General features: G+C 39.8%; 1 protein-coding gene across 1 annotated transcript in view; it reads right to left on the bottom strand.

The window, feature by feature from the left end:
• Nucleotides 1–14016, bottom strand: part of ANKRD33B (ankyrin repeat domain 33B) — a 102268-nt gene extending 88252 nt beyond the window's left edge. The window contains exon 1 of the mRNA XM_074279124.1: nucleotides 12977–14016. Within this exon, the coding sequence (XP_074135225.1) occupies nucleotides 12977–13405 (429 nt within the window). The 5' untranslated portion in view covers nucleotides 13406–14016. The remainder of the gene's footprint in view (nucleotides 1–12976) is intronic.
• Nucleotides 14017–25219: the final 11203 nt, after the last annotated feature.

Raw genomic sequence — 25219 nt, forward strand, 5'->3', positions numbered from 1 at the left:
CTGCTTAAATTGTCACAACTTTAGTTTCCTCATTTGTAAAATGAATTCTATCTCATGGGGATATGAAATAATATAAAGCGCTTTGCAATCCTTAAATATAAGGTACTATCCAAGGTGCTTTCTAGAATCAAAATAATGTTTAAGGAAATTTGGTGATAGTTACCCAGACTTTATCCAAGTAAAAAAATACTGTACTAGAATACCATTGGATTATTGCTGAATGGAACTGATTGGATGAAGTATTTCTTAATATTGAGTCACATGATCCCTGTTCCCAGAGCTAGGTGACTCTAGGTCTGAGAGGGAGGGACCCTGGAGGTCACATAATCTCTGGAGAGTCAAGACCTTGAACCCTAGGATGCAAGAAGTTGGTGAAGTTACAAGAAGTGACCTGACCTACAGGTAGCAGACAGTATTGGTGAGCATTGCTTAAGGATAGTTATGTCCTCCCAGCTTTTGGGATAAGAACTCAATGTTTGACAAAAATTGCTTGGAAAATTGGAAATTAATATGGCAGAAACTAGGCATTGATCCACACTTAACACCATACACCAAGGTCAGGTCAAAATGAATTCATGATTTAGGAATAAAGAATGAGATTATAAATAAATTAGAGGAACATAGGATAGTTTACCTCTCAGACCTGTGGAAAAGGAATGAATTCATGACCAAAGAAGAACTAGAGATCATTACTGATCACAAAGTAGAAAGCTTTGATTATATCAAATTGAAAAGTTTTTGTTCAAACAAAATCAATGCAGAAAAGATTAGAAGGGAAACAATAAACTGGGAAAACATTTTTACAGTCAAAGGTTCGGATAAAGGCCTCATTTCCAAATATATAGAGAATTGATTCTAATTTATAAGAAATCAAGCCAATCTACAATTGATAAATGGTCAAAGGATATGAACAGACAATTCTCGGATAAAGAAATTGAAACTATTTCTAGTCATATGAAAAGATGCTCCAAATCATTAATGATCAGAGAAATGAAAATTAAGACAACTCTGAGATATCACTACACAGCTCTCGGATTGGCTAGAATGACAGGGAAAGGTAATGCAGAATGTTGGAGGGGATGTGGGAAAACAGGGACACTGATACATTGTTGGTGGAATTGTGAATACATCCAGCCATTCTGGAGAGCAATTTGGAACTATGCTCAAAAAGTTATCAAACTGTGCATACCCTTTGACCAGTGTTGCTACTGGGCTTATATCCCGAATAGATCTTAAAGAAGGGAAAGGGACCTGTATGTGCAAGAATGTTTGTGGCAGCCCTCTTTGTGGTGGCCAGAAACTGTAAACTATGTGGATGCCCATCAATTGGAGAATGGCTGAATAAATTGTGGTATATGAATATTATGGAATATTATTGTTCTGTAAGAAATGACCAACAGGATGATTTTAGAAAGGCCTGGAGAGACTTACATGAACTGATGCTGAGTGAAATGAGCAGGACAGGAGATCATTATATACTTCAACAACAATACTATATGATGATCAATTCTGATGGACGTGGCCCTCTTCAAAGAGATGAATCAAATTAGTTCCAATAGAGCAATAATGAACTGAACTGGCTACACCCAGTGAAAGAACTCTTGGAGATGACTATGAACCACTACATAGAATTTCTAATCCCTCTAATTTTGTCTGCCTGCATTTTGGATTTCCTTCACAGACTAATTGTACACTATTTCAAAGTCTGATTCTTTTTGTTCAGCAAAACAACTGTTCGGTCATGTATACAGATATTGTATTTAATTTATACTCTAACATATTTAACATGTATTGGTTGACCTGCAATCTGGGGGGGGGGGGAAGGAGGGGAAAAATTGGAACAAATGGTTTGGCAATTGTCAATGTTGTAAAATTACCCATACATATATCTGGTAAATAAAAACTATTAAAAAAAAAAAAAAAAAAAAAAAAAAAGATGGTTATGTCCTTTTAGTCTATCCAATGAGAAAGCTTGAGTCTTTTGCTTTTTAAACCTTGGACAAGCAGGAAGCTGGCCAGGTTCCAGGAGCACATAGAGAGAGCTGAGATAGCTCCCAGGTGTGTCTGGGCTTCTCCCTACAGGGATAAAATAAATGCTTTCTCTTTGTACCTGAAGATGTCTCTGATTAGTTAGGAGTCTAATACTGTTCTCACACATTACCAAAGAGAACATCAGGCTTAAAATCTGATCAGAGTAATCACCACCACCACCACCATTAACCTCCCCCCCACCCAAAAAAAAAGGCAAAATAATCATAGAGAATCAAAGAAAAAGATTCTGAAAATGGCAAAAGACCTCAGAAGCCCATCTAGTCTAACTTAGAAGAATCCATTCTACAAAATACACACATGATGATTAAATAAATTGTTACTGGAAGATCTTCAGAAAAGGGAAGCTGTCATCCCATCAGGCAACCTAAATTTTGAAAAGTTCTTTAATATTGAGAATGAACAAGATGAGGTGAGATCTTTCAAGACAGTTGTCAAAATCGAGTAAGGCTTCATCTACTTCAGAGTTTGAGTAGGCCTGAAGGGCATACTTAAGTCCCTTTCCTGCTATCCTCCCATGACATCATTTTCTCCCTATTTCAATCAAATATGGGGAACTATGTGCTTATTGGTCAAGTTCAATTTCTTGGATAGTTCCCTCCTTTAGAATGTAAGACCCTCAGCCAATGAGGATGGGAGGGAGTATTTGTGTTAGGGATTAAAAGTGTTAACCCTACCTCAGCAGGTGCTTCCTCCCTTAGATGGCCTGCCCACACCTGCCCAATGGGTATACATTCTCGAAAGAATGTATAATAAACTTTACTTTGCTTCTAGAGATCTCTCCAGCTTTTTTTTATTAAATGGTAACCCCTCACCATTTCTGAACCACACAAGTAGATTTTTAATTTTTTTTTTTTTTTTTAATTTTGGCTCCTGGATTCTAACCTCTGACCTCTGTGATCAGAGCTAATCTCAGAGCTGGCGCCCCGAAGACAGGAACCCTTACATGGCTGGAAGGATACCATGTTTAGGCCCCTGCCACCAGTGGGCTCTTTATAATCTTGAAGGTGGGTGGAGTCACAGGCTCCTGGCTGGTTTTGGCCAGGGTTAGAATTGAATAGAATTCAATGGGTTTTTAGATAAGGAAGAAGCTGTATGTGGGGGTTGAGGAAACCTGAGCAGATCAGTAGAATGGGGGGGCTGGGACAGCCCAGATATCTCCCATTGGGATTCATGGGGGCTGGGAATTAGAAAGGAATCTTTAACCCACATCAGTTCCTTTTGTTGATAGTTTCAAATTCTTAAAAATATTTTTTCTCAAGACTGTACTTATTTGATCAAAGGGATTTTATAACAAAAAGTGTGGAAGGAGAAAACTGCTTATATGTCCAGGTATCAGAATATGAAGTAATAGAACACAAAATACTAGAAGCTCATAGCATACAAAATCTACAAAAAACCATCATAACTGAAACTAATGGATTCAAAATGACTGAAGATTAGGCAAGCTTTTTTTTTTTTTTTCTATGTGAAGCTTATTAATTCTTTGTTGGAATTATAGCTTTTTGTTTACATTCTTAATTTTAGGTAATTCTAAGTTTAGATTAGAGATTAGTTGTTGTGCCACACTTCTCTTTTAATGGCCTGACCCAATTTCCCTTATTGTCCTATTCAGTTACTGTGCCGAAGATTATAACCATTCCCTAACAGTTAGGATAGACTTTAGGCTATAATCATTCCCTCTTAATGTTTGATGGGATAAGGTTTTTTTTTTTTTTCATTTTAGACATCAGGAGCCTCTCCAGTACCTCCCACTATGTCATCCTAAGTGCCTCCACCCATTAGGTTAACCCCATCCAGGTGTCTCCCTCATAATGTTTGCTGCTAGACTGAAGAACTAGTGGTCCTATGCAAGGAAGCACATTTAACCTCCAATACAAATGAAAACTGCAAAAGTAAGTTAGTCAAAAGAAACAAGTAAAAGGGATTAACTTGGAGGAGGGGAATTGTATAGGAAGAATGACTGAACTAAAAAGCATTTATTAAAAACTTATGTACAAAGTGAAGGAGATACAAATAGAAAAGTTAAGATGGTCTCCCTGCTTTAGGAAGTTTACATTGTAATGCTAACTTGCAAAGTCCTATTGTTCCTAAAGTTCAATGATAAAAAGATAATCAAGCAAGGAAATCAATAAAATGAAAAATACAAGCAATTCTGTCCAAGAATTCTACCAACCACCTGAACAAGAAGAAACTGGCCCAGAGACATGATAGAGTATATTGTGATAGGTGTCTTCAGACAGGAAACTTCAGATGAACTGTGAAAGAAAACAATTCCAATAAGGGGGGAAGGGGGGAGACAATTTTACCAGAACAAATTTGGAAGAACAGGGAATCACCAATTAAGATTTTTAAAGAAAATGCATAGAAAGTGGAAGGGCATAAAACAAAAGAGGAATAGTCCTGTTAAAATGGCACAATCATATAAAAAGGAATGTAAAAGCTCAGAATGAACTGTGGATGTCAAAGATAGCTAAAAGCAACAACAAAAAAATAAGATGGAGGAAGAAATCTCATTGGGAGAAATGGGAGGATCAAATGGAGTAGAGATGTGACAGAAAAAAGAATTGCCCATCCTCACTTTGCTGATGTTTTCTCTGGCAAGAATGATCTTTATGGTGGAAATGATAGGAAAAAAAATGGAAAAAACAAAACAAGAAGTTGATAATACCTAAGATAAGAAAGGAAATAGTAAAAGTTATTAACTATCTTTGGTGATTTAGCTCAAATTAATTATATCCTGAGATGCTAAATGATGATTCCTGAGTATCTTTCCATAAAATTGAATGATTGTAGAGAATAAGAAACTACAGGATTAGGGGAAAGCATAAAGACAGGAGGTGAAAGGGGATTCTGACAACTATAGGTCAATGAACTATAGACCATTTCCTAGAAAAATGTAGATTAAAAGAGATTAGTTTTTGGTATTTTAAATCTAACAGTAATTACAAAGTAAAGTGGTTTCATCACATTAAATGAATGCTCCTTAAGAGTAGGGATTCAAATAGTACATTTTTACCCCTAAACTCTAGCAGTAAAGATCCTTTGAATTACATATCAAGTGTTAGGTGGAAATAGGTTATCTACCAAGAGTTTTCTCTTCTTTAACCTATGTTATCAAAACTCATTTTCCATTTTTTTTATCCTGTAACCTGATCTCTATAGGTGAATATAGGTGGTCATTACTTTTCTATATATAACCTTGATTTCATCCCATCTAATTTTCTAGAAAACTGACCTCACAATCATGTCTCACTATCTTTCACTTCAAATCTACTGCCTCCTCATTGCCCTAAAATCATCCTTAGGTCTTCCCCAAGCTTAAAAACTCCTCACTTCAATAGTAGTATTATCTTCTAAAGCTAACATCCTCCTCTTCTTCCTCTTTCAAAACTCATTTCTGAACTACTTGAAATCTGGCTTCTGACTTCAATTAACAAACTATTGGGTCCAAAATCACCAATTGAGAAATTTAATAGTCTCTTCTGAATCCTCAAGCTTTCTTTGTCTCTCTGCAGGTAGATAAGTAACAAGTTTTTATTAAATGCTTACAATGTGTTAGCACTGTGCTAAGTGTTGGAAACAAATATCAGCAAAAATAAATTTGGTCACTGTTCTGTTCTAATAGAAGACAACACAAAAGGGAGATGAAAAGGAGTAAGGGACCCAAATCCTTAAAAGGAAGGTAGGGGAGAGTTTGACCGAGTCCTTAAAACTCTGATACTCAAAATGGAATGAAGCATAGTTGACTTGGATATATACCCAGAAGGAATTCATTAGTGGAAAGAGGGAAATGTTTACAGAGATACTGCAAAAAGGAAAAGGTCTCAAACCAAGCACTTGACACTATTGACTACTTTCCCTTTCCATCATCTTTTCCAAAATATTCTCATTTCTCCTAATGTCCCTATTTCTATCCAGGATACCACTATCTACCCAGTCACCAAGTTTCAAAACCATGAAATCATTCTTGAATCCTCACTTAACACTTCCTGCTAGCTATTCTCTCCACTCAATTAACCACCATCCCAGTTCAGATCTAATCTTCACTGATGGGCTAATTGTAATAGCTTCCCAACTGGTCTCCCTGCCTAAATTATCTCACCTCTTGAATCTATCCTACACAGGGTTTACAAAAAAGTATTCCTAAATCACAGCTCTGAATACTTCATTCCTCTGTTCAATGGAATCTCCCTTATATCTCAAGAATTAAATATAAATCCTTCTATTTGACTTTTAAACACTTTTTACAACCTGGCTCCAATATGCTATTCTGCACGTTCTATAATTTATAGTCCAGCTACAGGGGTTTGGCTAAATAATTCCATATACCTGCCCAGCCATACACAAAAACCTTTGCTCCTAGGATTCCTTCGAAGCTTCCACATGCCTCGATCATGATATCCCACAACTACCAGTATCTTCCCTCTAAAAAATAATTATCTTCACTTTGCTTATGCAGGTGTGTATTATATATACATATGTATAAAACTATTCTTTGTCCTTCATTCTGGAAGGACAAGACAACAAGGAGGTGATGCCATGAAATACAAGGGAATTAGATTTAAGTAAGGGAGGGCTATACAAGGTGCCCTGCCTCAACTTCCCCTCCAGAGCTATCTGGGTCTAATGTCCAGGCACAGAGCAGCATGATTAAAGAAGATCCTGGAAAGAAAGACCCTCACAGTTTAATTGAGACCACACCCAAAATTAAAGTGACCCCAATAGGTTAGGGGGTATAATATTCTTCTCTAAAGTATAATGTTCTCTGGGAGCAGGTTTCTTGGGGGGCTTCTGGAGGCAGACAGTAATCACCACAAGTGCAGCCAGGAATTAAAGTCCAAATCCTTTACTGTTTCCTTTTAAGTCTTGTTTCCTTCCTGGGGCCCAGTTAGCTTTTTTAGAGGCCTATCTCTCTCCTTGGTTCCAAGAGCCCTTGCCACTAGTCCTTTGTCTCTACCAGCTTCAGCCTTTAGCTTCCTCCGCCTGAGCTTCTAGTGGGCTTGTCCTTCCTGGCCCTGAGACCTCCTCCTTATATGCCCCACACTGAGTACACACCAATCATTATATCATTAGGAAACCATTATTTGCTGTAGGATTAAATCAATGCTAAACTAGATTTAACCACTGTCTCCTCAATTCCACTTAGTACCTTGTTTCAAGTTCTGGCCCATAACATCTCCTTGTAGGATCAGATCAATCATACTGAACCATGCTAAATTACATAATCATTGTCTCTATCAATTCCACTCTCTTAGTACCTTGTAAGAATCCTAACAAGGGGGCTATGAGGCCAAGAATGGCCTCTTTCACCTAGTCATATAAATAAATCTAGAAGGGAAGATCCTCCAGGATTTCTGATCAAACCAGAAAAGATTGCTATTTATATTCACTCAGATTCAATCAGGACTCAAACTATGACCAATTGGCTTAGGCCTGGGGCCTATAGTTGACCAATTAAAGAGAAAATGATTTTGGTTTTAGGTCTTTAAGAAAGAAATCTAGCCAGTAAACTCTTAAGATATTTTGGAAAGATTCATCTTCGAGAAAAGAAGTGAATGGGACTTACTGGATGAAGTTTTCTCTGTTTGAGACTAAGTTACATAATCCCTATACCCCGAGGGATTCTTGGACCTTGGATTGCAGGGAGTCACAAAGTCTCTAAAGGTCAGACCCTCAGGAAATGGGGTGACCTGTGGGAAGCAGACAACTTTAGTGACCACTGGTCAAGAACGGTCATGTCCTTTTTTATCTATCCAATGAAAAGGCTTGGGTCTTTTTGCCATTTAAATCCTGACAAACGGGAAGCTGGTCAGGTTCCACTAGCACATGGCAGCAGCTGGGATGGCTCCTAGGTGTATGTCTGGGCCTCGCCCCAAAGGGACTTAAAAATGCTTTTTCTTTGTACCAGAAGATGTCTCTGATTAGTTAATTTGGGTAAGGGGGTCTAGCACCCATTCAACACAAAAGAACAAACTTCTGGAGTACAAGTGCCCTGCTAGGAACTGGAATCATTGGGAAACTCCTTTATTTCCTTCCTTCCATATAGGGTATCATTTTGGATGCTCTTAAAGGGTTTTGTTTGTTTGTTTTTTTGGGTTTTTTTGCACTGTTGGCTGAACTTTCCCTCAATAGGATTTATAGGCTATATTTTTTAAAGATCATGCATTAAACTCAAAGCACTCTTCTAAATTGGCCAAATAGAGGTCCCAGGTCAAGACCCAATTGGTCTTTGTTTGGGTCCTGATTTAATCTGAGTGAATGTAAATAGAAATCTTTTCTGTTTTGGCCAGAAACTCTTGAGGGTCTTCTCCCAGATATATATATATATATACGTATATATATGTATATATATATATGTGTGTATATATATATATATATATATATGTGTATGTATATATATGTGTGTGTGTGTGTGTGTGTGTGTGTGTATGTGTTTCTTTGTTTGACTAGAAGAGGCCATCTGTTAGGTTCTTACTAAGTGCTAATGAGATAATGAGATATTAGGTTCTTACTAAGTGCTAAGTCAGTACTTAACAATTCTCTCTTCTGGTCTTTACTAGGAGTTTAACCCCTTTGAACTCCTGGGGAGGAGCTTGCATGCTTAGGAGGAACAAGTTCATTGGTTGAAGTAATTTTTCCCAGAAGCCCTTGCATTATCCCACACCCATTCTCTGGGAGGATAAAAGAAGGCGGCACTGGAGAGATGGAGAGTCTTGTTTGGGCCAGACTTGAGACGACTCTCCAGAGGAAGAAGACTCTCTACTCTGGACCAGAGTTGGCGGCAACTGTCTGGAGACAAAGGTTCTCTACAAGAAGAAGAGATTTGAGTTGACACAGCAGATCTCCTCCCAGAGAGCAATCAGCAGTCTCTGGAGACAACTTCACAGTACAGCCATCCTTTGCCTCAATTGCTACCTAGCCTTAATCACTGAATGTATAATGTCCTGAAAGGCATGCATAGCTCTAGTTCACACACACACATATAATAGGAGGTGGGCATATAATTAGACAGCAGTTTGCTTGAAAAAAGATCTTGTCTGGTTGAAATCAAATATAGAATGAGTCAGCATTGCGCTGTGGCAGCCTAAATTTTTAAGCTAATTTGATTTAAAGCTCCACTAATGCACAGTTTACAAGAATAAGGTGGTAAATAGTACCCATGGACACAGTGTCTTGGCCAGTTCATATTTGGAGCATCTCCTTTATTTTTGAGCACCACACGACAGAAGGATGCTAAAAGGCCTTTTAAATCTTTTCATATAAAGATCAGCTGATGGAACTGGAGAAATTTACCTAAATAAAGCCCCTAAGAAATAAGAGCTATGTTCAAGAATTTAAGGGGTAGTCAACCAAATTGGACAGCCTCTTTCAGAAAAGGCCCAAACTCCCTCCTCAGACTTACTCACTCCTATAACTTTCCATAACAAAGAGCTAGTCCAGGACAACTCCATTTAGAGAAGATATTTCCTCCTTTAAAAACAAAGCTCTAGGAGGGCTAGTACTGTTGTAGCTTAGTATATACACTCGGAGTCAATCATGACTCAAATAAAGACCAAAAGGGGATTGATCAGGGACCTAAATTGGCCAATCAAGAATGATAGTGTTTTTGCTTTAGCGCATGGTCCTTAAGAGAAACCTAGCCCCTAAACCCAAAATACTCTGGGAAAAGTTCAGAGATTCAAAAAGAAAAAAAAAAAAAAAAAAGCATATCAGTGAGTAAAGTAGGGATATGATACCCTATGTGGAGAGGGAGGAGAGAGGGAGAAAGGAAGGGAAGAGAGGGAAGGGAAAGGAGAGGATTTTCCAAAATGACCAGTTCCTGAATGTCTTAGGTTTTTGTTTTTGTTTTTTTTGTTTTTTGTTTTTTTTGACTAGGTGAAAGGAGATTCTTTGCCTCAATTGCAGTCTAACCTTAACCATTGAATGGATGACGCCTCAGTCCAAATTGAGACCTGTTGAGAACCTTAGCTTTAACTTTAAGGCCAAGGTCTCCCATTGCATCCAGGGCCATCTTCAGTCATCTTGATCTCGAGGGGCTCTGGCAGAGAAATAGAGCAGTAATAACATTGCATTAAATCCTTGATGTCATCTTCTTGACATCTTGAAAGATGAAAGGGATCTCAGAGACCGTTTAGCATTTAAAAATGAAAAAAACTGGTGCAGAGATCTTAAGATTTGCCTGGGATCACATAGTTAGAAAAACTTGATTCAAATTCTTCCTAACTTCCAAACTAGTCTGCTTGAAAAGCTTTACAAAGAAACTGGATAACCACTTGTAAATCCCTGTAGAGGCAACCACTAGATCAATGGATAGAGCACTGGGACTAGCCTATGGAAGAACTGAATTCAAATCAGACCTCAGACACTAGCTATGTAACCCTGAACTTAGAATTGTTTTAATCCACATGAGACAGAAATGGCAAACCACTCCAGTATCTAAGTGGCCCACCTAGTCAGAAAAAGCTGGACAAGACTGAACAAGAATATTCCTTTCAAGAATGGATTGGTGCAGAAAACCACTAGGGTTACTTCCAACTGTAAAATCTTATGATTCTATTTTTAAGTGTAGAAACGAGATAGTTTTTAGTAAATTATAAGTTTGTGAAGGAAAGCCATTATCTTAAATAACTCAAGAAACTCTCAAGAGATCATCATATACTTCAAAAACAATACTATATGATGATCAATTCTGATGGACATGGCCATCTTCAACAATGAGATGAATCAAATCAGTTCCAATAGAGCAGTAATGAACTGAAACAGCTATACCCAGCGAAAGAACTCTGGGAGATGACTATGAACAGCTACATAGAATTCCCAATCCCTGTATTTTTGTCTGGTGGCATTTCTGATTTTCTTCACAGACTAATTGTACACTATTTCAAAGTTTGATTCTTTTTGTATAGCAAAATAACTGTTTGGACAAGTATACATATATTGTATTTAACTTATACTTTAACATATTTAATATGTATTGGTCAACCTGCCATCAGGGGGAAGGGATGGGGGGAAAGAGGGGAAAAGTTGGAACGAAAGGTTTTGCAATTGTCCATGCTGAAAAATTATCCATGCATATATCTTGTAAATAAAAAGCTATGATTAAAAAAAAAGAAAGAAACTCTCCTCAAGCTCAGGTTATATAAACAAAATAGCACAGCATGAGGTATTTTCTAAAATGCAAGAGTAACTAGGGGTCAAAAATCAAAATTTCAAATACTGAAACTGCAAAACAAAAGTAATGAGGTGCTCACAGAAGTTTCCCTTCTCTAAACTGAGGATAGCAATATTAGCCAAATCTGTGAGATTCTCTAAATTCTAAGGATTACTTCTTATAATAATTATAAAGTAGTTTATAAACTACAGATGATAAAATGAGTCAAAAATAATCCCTAAGATTATTCTGTTATCCAACAAGCTTCAACTCATCTCACCTGAAGTCCAGGGAAGCCATTTATGACTATCAATCAAACCTCTTTGATCATTTTTCTCTGAACTTTTATGACACTTATAATCCACACAACATAACTTAACCCTTAACTTAATATATTGTCTTAAAGAGAAGAAACAATTCTTAGTTCTCTTGTATCCTGTATAGTGCCTATCACAAGTACCTAACAGTACACCTTAGTAAAAATTCAAATTAATGGACTGAATGGACTAAACCAGATGGTGTGAGGAAAGCAATTCATATAGTTTAAGGAAAGAATGAAAAATACCTTAATTGTAAAGCTCAGAAATGAGGAGACCTGAATGTGGAAATTTTTATCCCAGAGTGGAGGCTTTCTTATCTGTATATGAGAACTTGGAAAGTGGGAAAAAAAGATTGAAAACTCCTGAAGAAAAAATGCTCTGCAAGCAAAAGCAAATATGAGTGCTGAACCGGGAAAACTTAGCTATGAAATATTACTTCAGCGGCAGAATAAATTAATGATAGTGGCAGAATGCTTTAAAGTCAGTCTCATATACATCATGTCTTTTGATTATAGTTTGTTTTCGGATGAAGTAGCTGATGCTCTATGAAGCTGACTGACAGTTTTCAGACTCATAACCATCTCTCACCTGGGTCGGACCAAGTTCTATACTCCAAGATTACCTTATTTATGTACCAACTTATTTACATATCCTGTACCTATTTACATATAGAAGAAGATTTGTTTTCTTTTCTTTATATTCTCAGGCTTTAGCTGGAAAACTGGCACATATATAATGCTGACTGATTTCCCTTCTACTTCTTTACCTCTAAACCGGGAGCTTAAATGAATCTTGCTAAATTATTTAGTCGTTACTGGGATTAAAAACATCAGGAAGCTAAATTTTCACTCTCTTCTTGGTTGGTAGGAGGAAAATTAGTTTGGAAATATGCAATTATGCTTCCGAAGGCAATGGTAATGAAATACAAGTTTAATTTTAAGATGGGACACTGAGAGAGCTCTTTCTCCATCAGAAAATGGGTTTGAAATAAGTAGGTCCGGGATGAGGCTCAATGCAAGAGGGACCAAAGCTTTCGAACCTAGGAGCAGTGTGCAAGAAACTTGTAAACTGGGTTGGGATGTGCTAGGGCAAATTGTGCTAAAAATGGACTTTATCTGATGCTCTCGAGAAAAGGATGGGCAGAGAATGTGTTTGGAGCAGTAAAGTGTAATGAGAAAAGCCCGAGCCGGAGGTCTGCTGGCAGGCTAGCGAGCACAAGGCGTCGAGTAGGGAGTGTTTGTGGAGGGCTAAAGCTGCTGTGATTGGCTGGAGGGCCAAGGAGGGCTAGGGCAGCGAGTGGACAAGCAGAGAGGCTAGGTGAGTGGGGTGGGTAGAAGGAAAAAAGTGTACAGAATAATTCGATGGCGGGGACGAGGGGGGAGGTTGGCGTCGTGATGTAGGGACTGTCTCTATACAGACACAGGGCACGGACACTCGTCTCCTCCGTTCTTACCCGGTTGTTGCGGTCAGTCTCCAGCACCTCCTCAGCCCTAGGTCCCTTACTGACGAGGGCTCTCAGCAGCCCCACGTTGTTGGTGCTGGCCGCACGGAAGAGGGACACGGCCTCCGGGACGGCCCCCGGTTCCGCGTCGTCCTCCGCCTCCGAGCTGCACCAGGTCTCAGGCTCGTCCTGCTCCAGCCAGCCGTCTTCCTCGTCGGCCGGATAAAAAGAATCGTCCGAGGCGACGCTGCGAGTGTCAGGCAGCAAAGAAAAGTCCACATACTCCTCGCAGTCTTCTTCCGCCCCCTCGTCCTCCTTCTCCTGCCCGGCTTTCAGGGTCGAGAAGGACTCCTCTTCCGCGACGCAGCCCGGGCTGACCGGCTGCTCCCCGTGGCCGCGACCACCGCCCCCGTCCTGGCAGTCCCCCGACAGCAGTCCCATGCTGGCGCCCCGCCCCACTCAGCTTCGAGCGGCGGGGGCCCGAGAGGCCGGCGGGGGCGGGTGGGAGAGGGGAAAGCAGCCCCTCTCCAGGACGAGGAGCTCCTAGGAGGCTCCTCCCGCGCTCTCCCACTTCCTCTAGCCCGGAGAACTCTACACGCGAGTCGGGCGTCCCACGCTGCACCGTCCCGGCTCGAGGTCCCCTGAGGCTCAGGATCAACGCGGGCGTGTATCTAGAGCAGTTTTCTCCCACTTCCACTCACCGCTCGCCCCCACCTCCCGAGAAATACATTTTAAAATAGAGCAGATTCTCCCTCTAGCCTCCGCCTTGCCGGAAACCAAAGACTATCTTTTCACTTCGCTAAGAAAAGTACGAAGCTGCAAAATGCCGACAGAATCCCAGCGGGGTTTAGGAGAAGCGGCGGGGGTTTCCAAGCACGGGCGGGCGCCGGGGCAGCCCCGCGTGCAGCGGAGGCCACGGGGATTCACGCCGGGCACTCAACAAACTGCGCGTTCTGTGCAGAGGGCCGGATTTGGCAGGATTAGCTGTCCGAGTGACTGGCGGCCCCGCGGCTTTCTCCCCTCCTCCCCTCCAAGAAATCCCCTGGGATTAATTTAGGCAAAAAGGAGGTGTGGCCCACAAGGGAGCCCCAGCCAGAAGTTGAAAAAGAAAAAAGAAACAGGTGGGGCTTCCCGCGGTCCCCGCTGGGGCTACTGACCGCCCCACCCACTTCTGGCTGCGAGAGCGGGGAGCCGGCGCTCTGTCCGGGAGGATGCGCCGAGGGTGCCTGCTGCAGCTTTCGCACTTTGGAAATCCTCAGTAGAGTTTCCCAGCGGGGAGAAAGCAGAAGTAAATAACTGCCTTCTTCTCTGAGATCCTAAATCTAAAGAAGGCACGCTCCTCCCACAAGTTAAGCAAAAAAGAGATTTGGTTTTCTTTTGTGGAAAGTCTGATTCCCCCGATTATTGCCACCGATTCTATACAATTCTCCCAGGGACCATTTGGGGGGAAAAAGGTCTGTAGATACTTTGAGTCCATTTTCTCTCCACCCTAGGGATCCCGGAGCCATGACAACAGCCCGTATCTTCCAGAATAAACTCACTCATCTTCTGCCCTTTTCTTCTTTAAGTTCATTAAGAAAAAAATGAGGAGGATTGGGAGTGGGAAACAGAAAATACCGTGGATCAGTTTTAAATAGTCCACTCTAAATCTGCTAGATGACTGGTCCGTAAACTAGCTCTCCTTAAAACTGGCAACCGCCTAAATAAATCATTAACCCTTTGGAGCTGTCTTGTGCGAAATACTCAAGCAATCCTGCAAGATAGAAAGTAGTAGAGTCAGAAGATGAACAAAATCAAATGCATAGCTGTTCTAGAGCCAGGAGGAAGAAAAAGGGAAGAAGGTGGCCAGGTGTGCACTCTCCAGGCTTATGCCAAGAAATACCTCTCCTCCTGTTGTCTTCGAAGATGAGAAAGAGTAGCTACCTAACTGGAGAGAGGAGCATGAAGGAATGGAAGGCAGAAGGGAGTATAGTCCTAGAGAGTCTACGGGAAAGGGAGGGACAGTAGTTTAAATGCGCAATATTAGATTTGGGGGACCAAAGAGTAAACAACTTGGAGAGAAGAATGGTGAAGAAACCAGTTTTACTTTAATGAGTTTTCTATTGCAAAGACCTGGGTGAGGACAGAGTGAAGACTACTACAGCCTAATCTCAGCCTCCCCAAGGGGAGAAAAAAACCGGCTCATAAATTTAGAGTTGGAAGGAACAGTGTCCTCTCCCACCTTCACCCCGGTTTTAAAAACAAGGAAATTTCCCCCAAAAAAACTGTGCATAAGTGAAAAAAGAATGAATGAATGAGAAAAAGCATTTATTAGCCCCTTACTGGGTAACATGTATTAAAAGGCTAGGCATATACGTAAAGTAAAATCAGCCCCAAAGAGTTTACAATTTACTGAAATAATTGTGTTGGAATAATGATTGGAAAATTAAAAAGTTTCTGGAGTGGTGGATAGAGCTACACTTTCCATAATGATTAACTTGACTATGCTTCCAGAACCAGAAGTAATATCAGGGTAAGGAAAGTTAAGAAAAAAGGGGGAGATTGAGAAGATGAAGTAAAGTGAAACATGATTAAGGATCACATCAGGCACTCATCTGTCAGAACCCTGAAGCTCTAGGGCAGGAGTTCTGAAGCTAAACAAAGCAGGTTATCCCATACAAAGTCATACATTGCATACATAGCCAAAATTTGACTAAATATAGCACATTTTGCAATGACTAAGAGTCATTCAAAATTGCCCCAAAGCACTTAATCAATCTATAAGAATTTACAGGAAAAAAGAAAAACAACTATTATGCTCTTTTTACAAATCCAGCGTTGTGGTCTACAGATTTGAAGACTTAAAGGGAAACAATCTCAGTTCTCTTAACACTTAACACAACATTTTGTTTTATTTTGTTTTGGTTTTTTGGCTGAGACAATTTGAGGTTAAGTGACTTACCCAGGAAAATAGAGACTTCCACACCTAACATTTTAACAATTGTGTTTAATGTGATTATAGATAAAAGACCCACTCACAGAGTATTCATTAAGTCTTTACTAAAAGACTAACCCTAGAAATACAAATCAAACAAACTAGACTATTTCTGCCCCACAGGAGTTTACTTTCTAATTGGAGACTACTAATGAAGGGTTAGGGTAAGGGGTGGTATGGTCCTGATGATTTGAGGTGGATGTCAGAGAAGTGATATGGAGGCCTAGTTCTAGACAAGATGAAATGCAAATCACTTTTCAGAATACAGTCACTGGAGCAGAATTCTTTGCCCTTGTGGAGGTACCACATGCAAAATTCATGAAAAGCAGGTCCAAGGTCATCATCGGGATGGGGGGAGGGGAAGGTACTTGAAGTTTATGCACAAAGAAAGGTGTTATTTGAGCTGAGTCTTGAAGAAAACAAGCTACAGTAAGAATAACAGGAAGGAGAAAGTGTATTAGAGGCATAAAGATAAAGGTGTTGGAGGACAAGAAAGTCAGGATGGGAGCAGGTAGATTGCATGGTGGATAGAACACCAGCCCTGGAATCAGGAGGACCTGAGTTCAAATTTGACCTCAGACACTTATGTTTGTAGTTATATGACCCTAGGGAAGTTACTTAACCCCAATTGCCTCCATTAAAAAATCTACACTACAGATTCCATGGAAAAGAGTTATATGGGAAAAGGGTGGAAAGATAGGATGAAGACAAAGTGCGAAGAACTTTAAATGCCAAATAAAAGAGTTTAGAATTGATACTAGAGGTAATAGGGAATTACTGAAGCTTGTTGAGAAACTGGGTCACTAGGACAAATTTTTTAGCTATATGGAACATACATACAAAGAGATGTGAGGCAGTGAAGACTATATTAACCTGTTCCTTTAGTCCAATGTAAAAGGTAAAAGGTTGAAACTCTTGAGTCAGTGCACTGAGGTCGGACAATAATTTATAAGAATATGCTTGGAAAATGGCCCTTCCCACTATCCTGTCCTGGCCCAATCATTTAGTGTATACTGAAAATTTTGGGAAGGACTAGGGAGTGAAGTGACACTAGCCAGGTAAGGTTGCAGAGATCCCACACGTCCATTCCCTTTGACTTCTACTGCTAAAGACCAAGAATAAAGATTTTTGCTTATCTTGACTCTGGCTGATTCAAGGCATCCAGGGTCCTAATATGGTCGCCTCATTTGGTACCCAATGCGGGACCAAGGACCCTAATTTCACTAAAGAAGCCCTCGGGAACCAGGAAATAGGGTGAGTATTGTAATAGACAAATAGGAAACTAAACTAGTAACCTTTTCTAGCTGAAATGGGGCAGATATTAGGAAAAGATTCTTCCAGCCCTACCCCCACCTCAAGGGGACACTATAGAAAGCATGCTTAAAATGATCAAGGAACAAGGTTTAATTATAACTTGGTTGCAGATCCCTAGACTCTTGGATACATTAGAACACATGTCCCCTTGGTTCTTAAAGGAAGAAGAAAATGGGCTAGAAAATTGGAAGCTGGTAGGAGAGCAACTATGTGAATACTACAATGATAAAAGTCCTCATTCAATTTCCAAGGAAACATCTTATATATATACAACATAATACAATTGGCCTTAAAAAATCCTTCAAGTTATAGAAAAAAGAAAAATTTTAGGAACAGCCAGATGAGGAAGTGTGAGAAAAAAGAGGAAGACAATGAACAGATTCATAGCAATATCACTAGAGGGCATGTGGAGTTAAGTGAGGATGAAGGGGTGATGAAGGGCATGGTGATTCTTCCTCTGGCCAGGCACCTTCAACCCCGCCTAAACCAGAACTGGTTCTTGACACACCCTCATGAACTTCATCTTCCAGGATGAAGGGAGGAAGACTAATGGGAGGGGCAGTGATACCACCAGCATCTCCTCCTTCCCCCCCCCTCCCCAAGCAATCACCTCCTCCTATGACTACATTGCAAAAGGCACTACTAAAATCCACAGAAGAAGGGCAGGATTTAGCTGATTTGAAAGTAGCAATGTATCCTGTGATTCAACAGTTTAACTCTTTAGGTCAAGAAAGTAGAAGATACACTCCTTTTGATATAGAAATCTGCAAAGACCTGAAAAAGGCTTTCACTCCTTATGGGGCTACATCAGCTTATGTTAAGATGTTATTGGGGCAGCTAGGTGGCACAATGGATAGAGCACCAGCCTTGAATTCAGGAGGACCCAAGTGCAAATCTGGTCTCAGACACTTAACACTTCTTAGCTGTGTGACCCTGGGCAAGTCATTTAACCCTAGCCTCAGGGAAAAAAAAAGATATTATTACAGAATTTGGCTTATGAAGTCTTAACCCCTAGGGACTGGAAATCTATAGCAAGGATATGCTTAGAACCTGGACCAAACTTGTGGCTTTCTGAATATAGTGAGCTATATAGGATAAAAGACGAACAAAATTGTCATAGTGGAGTTAATCCTCCAATCACCTATGACCAACTAACAGGTGTAGGTTCTTATGCAGACATTTCAGTACAAATCAATTACTCCATAACAGCATTTGAGCAAATTGCTGCTGCTGCTATCAAAGCGTGGGCTTCTCTCCCCAGTAAAAAGTACAAGGGTGAGACCTTCACAAAAATTGCACAAGAGCCAAATGAACCCTTTGCTGATTTTGTGGGATGTTTGCAGACAGCTGTCATACGAATTAATGGTGAAAATGCAGTAACAGACATTACGATAAGGCAACTTGCTAGAGACAATGCCAATGAGGTTTGTAGAAGGATTATACTAGGACTAAATAGGGATGCTCCTTTAGAGGAGATCATAAGATGCTGTGCCACAATGGGCACAAATACCTTTTATAGCCAGGCTATGATGCAGACTTCCCAAGATCCCAACATGGAAAAGACAGGGTCCCTTTTGGCAAGGGACTTCTAGAGAGACTCATCAATGCTTTCAATGTGGTAAAGTAGGGCCTCTGAAAGCTCAATGTTGGCATAGAGACAGAGTGAGAAAACAGGGTGGGAGAACAAGCCTCAATACCCCATGTCCAAAATGCAACAGAGGCTTCCATTGGGCATCAGAATGTCGACTGATTGAGGGAAACAGGACGAGGGGCCCAGCCCCAGGGCCCAAGGCAAAAAATACTTGGGGCATGTTGGCAGCCGATGCTACAACCAGAAAGTGCCTAGAAATTCAGTACCCAGACATGACCAATCAGCCAGGAAGCAACTTGATGAGAGAAAGGGATTACACTTGGGGAGAATAGAGTTGTATGCAGCTGGGACAACTGAGATACCCCCTGGAGAGGTGAAATGTGTTCCTTTCCAGCCTATGGATCCCTTGCCTCCAGGCACAGTAGGTTTGACCATTTCACCTCCTGAGTGTGCTTACAAAAGAGTGTACATCCATACACTGAAACTAGGGAATGTGTAGATAATATCCCAGTCACTAATACAGGTAGACAATGTGTAACTTATCATCCAGGTAGTAGCATCAGATTTACTGATATAGACTCCTAATAAGCAATGTGGTGATAGTCACCCAGATTCTGACTCCAAGCAACAAAATCCAGGAATGTACTGGACAGCAGCTGTGATAGCTGGCCAACCTATGCTCATTATCTATATAAATGGATACCATTAGAAGGGTTGGTAGACACAGGGACAGGTCATACAGTCATTAGAGGTGCCAACTGGCCCAGTCACTGGCCAAAGATTAAGACAGACACCTACATGTCTGGCTTAGGAGGATCAATAGCAGCTGAAGTTAGTGCTACCCCTTTGAGATGGATATTTGAAGGTGAAACAGGAGTTTTTACTCCTTTTTTAGTTGAAAAAATCCCCATTAATCTCTGGGGAAGAGATATTTTACAATAATTATGATTAAAAATGAGTACTTCAGTTTTTTAGACAGGGTTGCTGTTGAAGGCCTGCCAACAATTTCCCCTGTTCCTATCCAATGGAAAACTAATACACCAGTGTTGATGTAACAGTGGTCCTTAGATAGTGATAAAATTCAGGCCTTATTAGGTATAGTACAGGAGCAACTTAACCAAGGATACTTACAACCTTCTCTAAGTCCTTGGAATTCTGTAGTATTTTGTTGTAAGAAAGAAATCTGGAAAATGGAGGGTGTTGACTGATTTAAAAAAGGTAAATGAATATATGGAAACTATGGGAACTCTTCAGCCTGGACTTCCATCTCCTACTCAGTTGCCTAGAGAATGGCCTTTGTGGGTTATAGACATTAAGGATTGTTTCTATTCTACCCCTCTAGATAAGGAGGATATGAAAAGATTTGCCTTTTCAGTGTCCAGCGTTAATTTAGCTGAGCCTTATAACAGATATGAATGGACAGTTTTGCCACAGGGAATGAAAAACAGCCCTACTATGTGTCAAATGTATGTTGCTGCTGCTCTTACTCCAGTAAGAAAAGCATTTCCAAAAGTAATGTTATTACATCACATGGATGACATATTGGGTTGTGCACCTGAGGAACAAATGCTAGAAGCATGTCTACAAAAGACCATGGAAACATTAAGGAACTATAAATTGCATGTAGCTCCAGAAAAAATTCAAAGACATGCTCCTTTTCAATATTTAGGATATGAAGTATACCCTAAGGTGCTCACAGGACAAAAAATTTTCCTTAAGAACATCTTTAATGACTTTCAGAAATTGATAGGAGATATCCAATGGATGCATCCAGTGTTAGGCTTGACTACCTATCAATTGCAACCATTATATGACATTTTAAGGGGAGACAGTGCTTTAAACTCACCATGCCAGCTTACAAAAGAAGCTCAAGAGGCTTTGAGAGAAGCTGAACTGGCTTTATCCAAGTGGTTGAAAAAGTCACTCAAAAACCCTTGGAAATATCAGTTTTTGCTACACAAGAGGCATCCACAGCAGTTCTTCATCAAGGAGACAGTGTGATAGAGTAGGTGAACCTTCCAGCACAACCAGAACAAAGCCTTACTCCTTACCCAGTGCTTGTGGCTAGAATTTTATTAAAGGCCATTAAGTGAACAGTACAATTATCTGGGATAAGACCTGATAAGATATACACCTTTTATACTAATGCACAAATTAATGTGTGCTGTGAAATCATCCCAGAGGGGCAAATTTTATTAGCCATAGCTCCAAATTTTACACATGTGTCTCCATTAAAGATAACCAGACTATTACATAATTGGTGATGGATTCTTGAAGAAAAGATTTCTAAAGTTCCTCTTAATGGCCTAACTATATTTACAAATGCATCCAAACATAATATTTGCGCCGTATACTCTCGTGACTTAACTATACAGAGAGTAATCAGAACTCTTTTTCAGTCCACTCAGCAGAATGAATTGTACGCAATCAGTCTAGCCCTTATTTATTATCCAGGATATATAAATATAATATTTGATCCAGCTTATTCAGTAGGTGTGGTACAACAAATTGCCACAGCCCATATAAAATTTGTAGCCTCTAATATATATCAGTTCTTTAAGGAACTTCAAGAGCAAATGAGAAAACATCCAGGTAAGATTTATATCTTGCATGTCCATTCTCATAGTGGACTTCCAGGTCCTATTTTTGATGGTAATTCAAAGGCAGATAGCCTTCTAACCATATTGGCCAATATTCCTTTTTTTCAAGAATCTCATTTTAAATATCATCAGGCTGCTTGGACTACATTTACAATTTGGAATAACAAGAGAAGAAGCTAGGAGCATAGTAAAAGCCTGTACAGCTTGCCTTCCTTTCCATGCTCCTACACTCCCTCCAGGGAAGAACCCTTGTGGTTTGAGACCTAATGAAGTTTGGCAAATGGATGTGACCCATTATAAATCTTTTAGTTATCTGTCTTTTATCCATATTGTGTGGTAGACACTTTTTCAGGATTCACTTTTGCAATACCAGCAGCAAAAGAGACAGTCCAAGTGGTCAGTGAATTCCTTATATAAGCATTTGCAATGATGGTTGTGCCACAAGCAATAAAAATAGACAATGGACCTGCATATACTTCTAAACATTTTACACACTTTTGTGCACAGTATAAGATTTTACACACCACTGACATACCTTTTAATCCTCAAGGACAGGCAATAGTAGAGAGGAGAAACAGAGATATTAAGACACTCCTCCAAAAACAAAAGAAAGGGGGAACCACGGGTAACCCTAGAGAACTTCTAAATCTAGCTCTTTATAGTATTAACTTCTTGATTTTTGACAAAGATGCACTGGCTCCGGCAGACAGGTTTTATATCACACTGGAAGGGCAGTGTCCAGTGCCAGCAGCTCCACTATCTTTAGATAATTGCCAGGTAATGTGGAGAGACCCAGAAAGTGGTGAATGGAAGGGACCAGATAGGGTAACTGCTTGGGGAAGAGGGTTTGCTTGTAACTCCACAGATAGAGAAAGAATCAGATGGGTGCCAATGAGCTGTATTCGCCTTATCCACTGGAGAGAGACGGAGCAGACCCTTGAAACGAAGGAGAAGATCCAAGAAATATCAGGTGGTTCCGTTGCTGACTGTGCCCACCACTGAAAAAATCTGGCAGTTATGGCATTTGACTCATGGACATCAAAAATTGTTGGACTTGAAAATCCTCAGAAATCATTGGATTCTCTGAGATGTGATAAGACTTGTAGGACTTGAAAACCCTCAGGAATCATTGGATTCTCTGAGACGTGACAAGACTGTTGTAGGACTTCAAAATCTGCAGGAATCTTTGGATTCCCTAACATGTAAAAAAGACTATTGCAGGACTTCAAAAACTTGTGGGGATCATTGGATTCCCTTACATGTGAAACAATGGATAATAGATTGGTTTTAGGCTATCTCTTGGCTGCTGAAGAATGTGTATGTGTGACTATTATTTATATACCCTCCTTCTAGGAATACTGGAAATCTTTTATAACACCATGTTGATTCATATTGTTTGTTATATCACTACTTGCATGTGCAATTCATGTTTGTTACACCACATTGATCCTGCACTAGCTGTGGGGAGAGTCATCACTAATAGCCTGTGTGTTATTGCTATGTGCTTGTGTAATACCTCCCATGCTGATGGGTTTGTGCATACCTATTTCTAATAAATCCCTTCAGCCCAGAAACCCGCTAGCAATCCCTACTTCCCTTTGGTGCTTTTCACCTCCCTTCCTGAAAAGTCAGGGAGGGCATGATCATCTCCTTTTTGGTGTTTTCATCTCCTTTCCTGAGAAGTCAGGGATGGTGTGACCACTTGTGTTCTAAAATAAAAGAAAGTGGGAGATGTAAAGGGCTGAAACTCTTGAGTCAATGCACTGAGGTGGGACAACTAAGCATTTGAGGCTAATTACCAATTGGACAATACTCTATAGGAATATGCCTGGAAAATGGCCCTTCCCGCTACCCTGTGCTGGCCCAATCATTTGGTGTATATAAAGAATTGTGGGAAGGACTAGGAGGTGAAGTGAAGTAAGAGTAGCTAGGGTCACTTCTGGGTGGAAGATGAAGAGGTGACGTCGTGGAGATTCTGCATCCATCTCCTTGACTTCTACTACTAAAGATCAAGAATAAAGACTTTTGCTTATCCTGACTCCTGCTGATTCTAAAGTATCCAGGGTTCTAATGCGGTCATCACAATTCAGGACAGAAGTAATGAAAGCCTGAACTAGAGTGATGATTGAGTGGGATGAATGTGAGAGATATTGTGGAAATATAAACAATTTGCAATTGACTGATTGGATATATGGAATGAGTAAGATTTAAGGAGATGGGGATGACACTGAGGTTACCCACCTATGTGACTGGAAGCCAACCTTGACAAAAAACAAACAAAAAAAAAAAAAAAAAAAAGAGGCCATACTCCTAGCATAAACTGAGATGGGATATTTTCCTGGGCAGGCTACCACTTTGTACTCACAGATCTTTTTGTTCTAATTATGACACTTGTTCAACAGATTCTTTAGTCTCAATTTTCTGGGAAGATCAATTAGAAAATACTCCTGTTTCTTCATAGTCTGGAATTTAGTGTTTTCCATTCAGTAAGTAAAATGATTATGTAAACTATTTAAATTGCAGCCTTTGGCAGGTAATATTTTAAGGTACAATAATTGAACTTAAAGCTCCAAGTCTGACTGAAGAAAGTGTTAAGAGAGGATCATAATTCAAGGGAGGAAAGGAAATAGAAAACTGATGGGTAATCGGATCATCATCTCTGTTTTTTTTTGTTTTGTTTGGTTTGGGCATTTTTTTTTCTTTTTCTGAGGCTGGGGTTAAGTGACTTGCCCAGGGTCACACAGTTAGGAAGTTAAGTGTCTGAGACCAGATTTGAACCTGGGTCCTCCTGAATTCAAGGCTGGTGCTCTATCCACTGTACCACCTAGCTGCCCCAGGATTATCATCTCTGGATGAACACAAGTACCAGCTTAGCATGTTGACATCAGGGACAAATTCTAAAAGAGATTTATTTACTAAAGAACATGGAGCTATCAGGGTTAGACAGGGCTAGATTTTCTCCTGGGTCATAGAATAAAATTGTACTTGACAGATAAATAATTTGAATTTTGAGAACAAATTTATTTATTAAACTGCTTGTCTTTGTTAACTTGTTTACTTCCTTCTTTGACCAGTCTTTAAAAGATGAATATAGTAATAATTCAGAAAGTTGCTCTGAAAGCTTCTGGGTTAATTAGAACCTGAAGTCTAAAGGAGGATTAATGTCTAGCAGGTATGTAACAGACATATATATATACACATATGTAGGCTGGTATATGTATATATACAGCTATATACATATCTATGTATATACTTGTATCTAGATTAGTATATGGTATATATGCATGTATGTATATATGTGTACATAGAGCGATACATAGATAATTCAAAGGCAAACAACCATCCTTTGTCTGGACCCTCATTCTTCAATGGATTTTTTAAATCTCAAGAATGTGTGTATTTTCTTCATGCAGAAATCAGCCCATTAATTGTTTTATTTTGTCAACAAGAAATTCTCAAGAAGTGGAAGTGATATATAAATGCAATGTAAAATAAATAAGACTTAAAAAAAAAGAAATCAGCCCAATGATACCTTCTCATATAGTGTAATTCTTATCCATGGTTTCCTATAGATGCTCCATTAAACAAATAATAATAACAGCTATCATTTAGATAGATAAGCAGTATACTAAGAGATTTTCATAAATATCTCATTTATCCTTACAAGAACTCTGGGAGGTTGATTTTATTATTATCTTCATTTTATATCTAAGGAAACTGAGGCAAAGAGAAATTGGCACTTTTCCAAGTTTCCATAGCTAGTAAATGTCTGAAAT

The sequence above is a fragment of the Sminthopsis crassicaudata genome, chromosome 1 (assembly GCF_048593235.1).
Source record: "Sminthopsis crassicaudata isolate SCR6 chromosome 1, ASM4859323v1, whole genome shotgun sequence".
Taxonomy (NCBI): domain Eukaryota; kingdom Metazoa; phylum Chordata; class Mammalia; order Dasyuromorphia; family Dasyuridae; genus Sminthopsis; species Sminthopsis crassicaudata.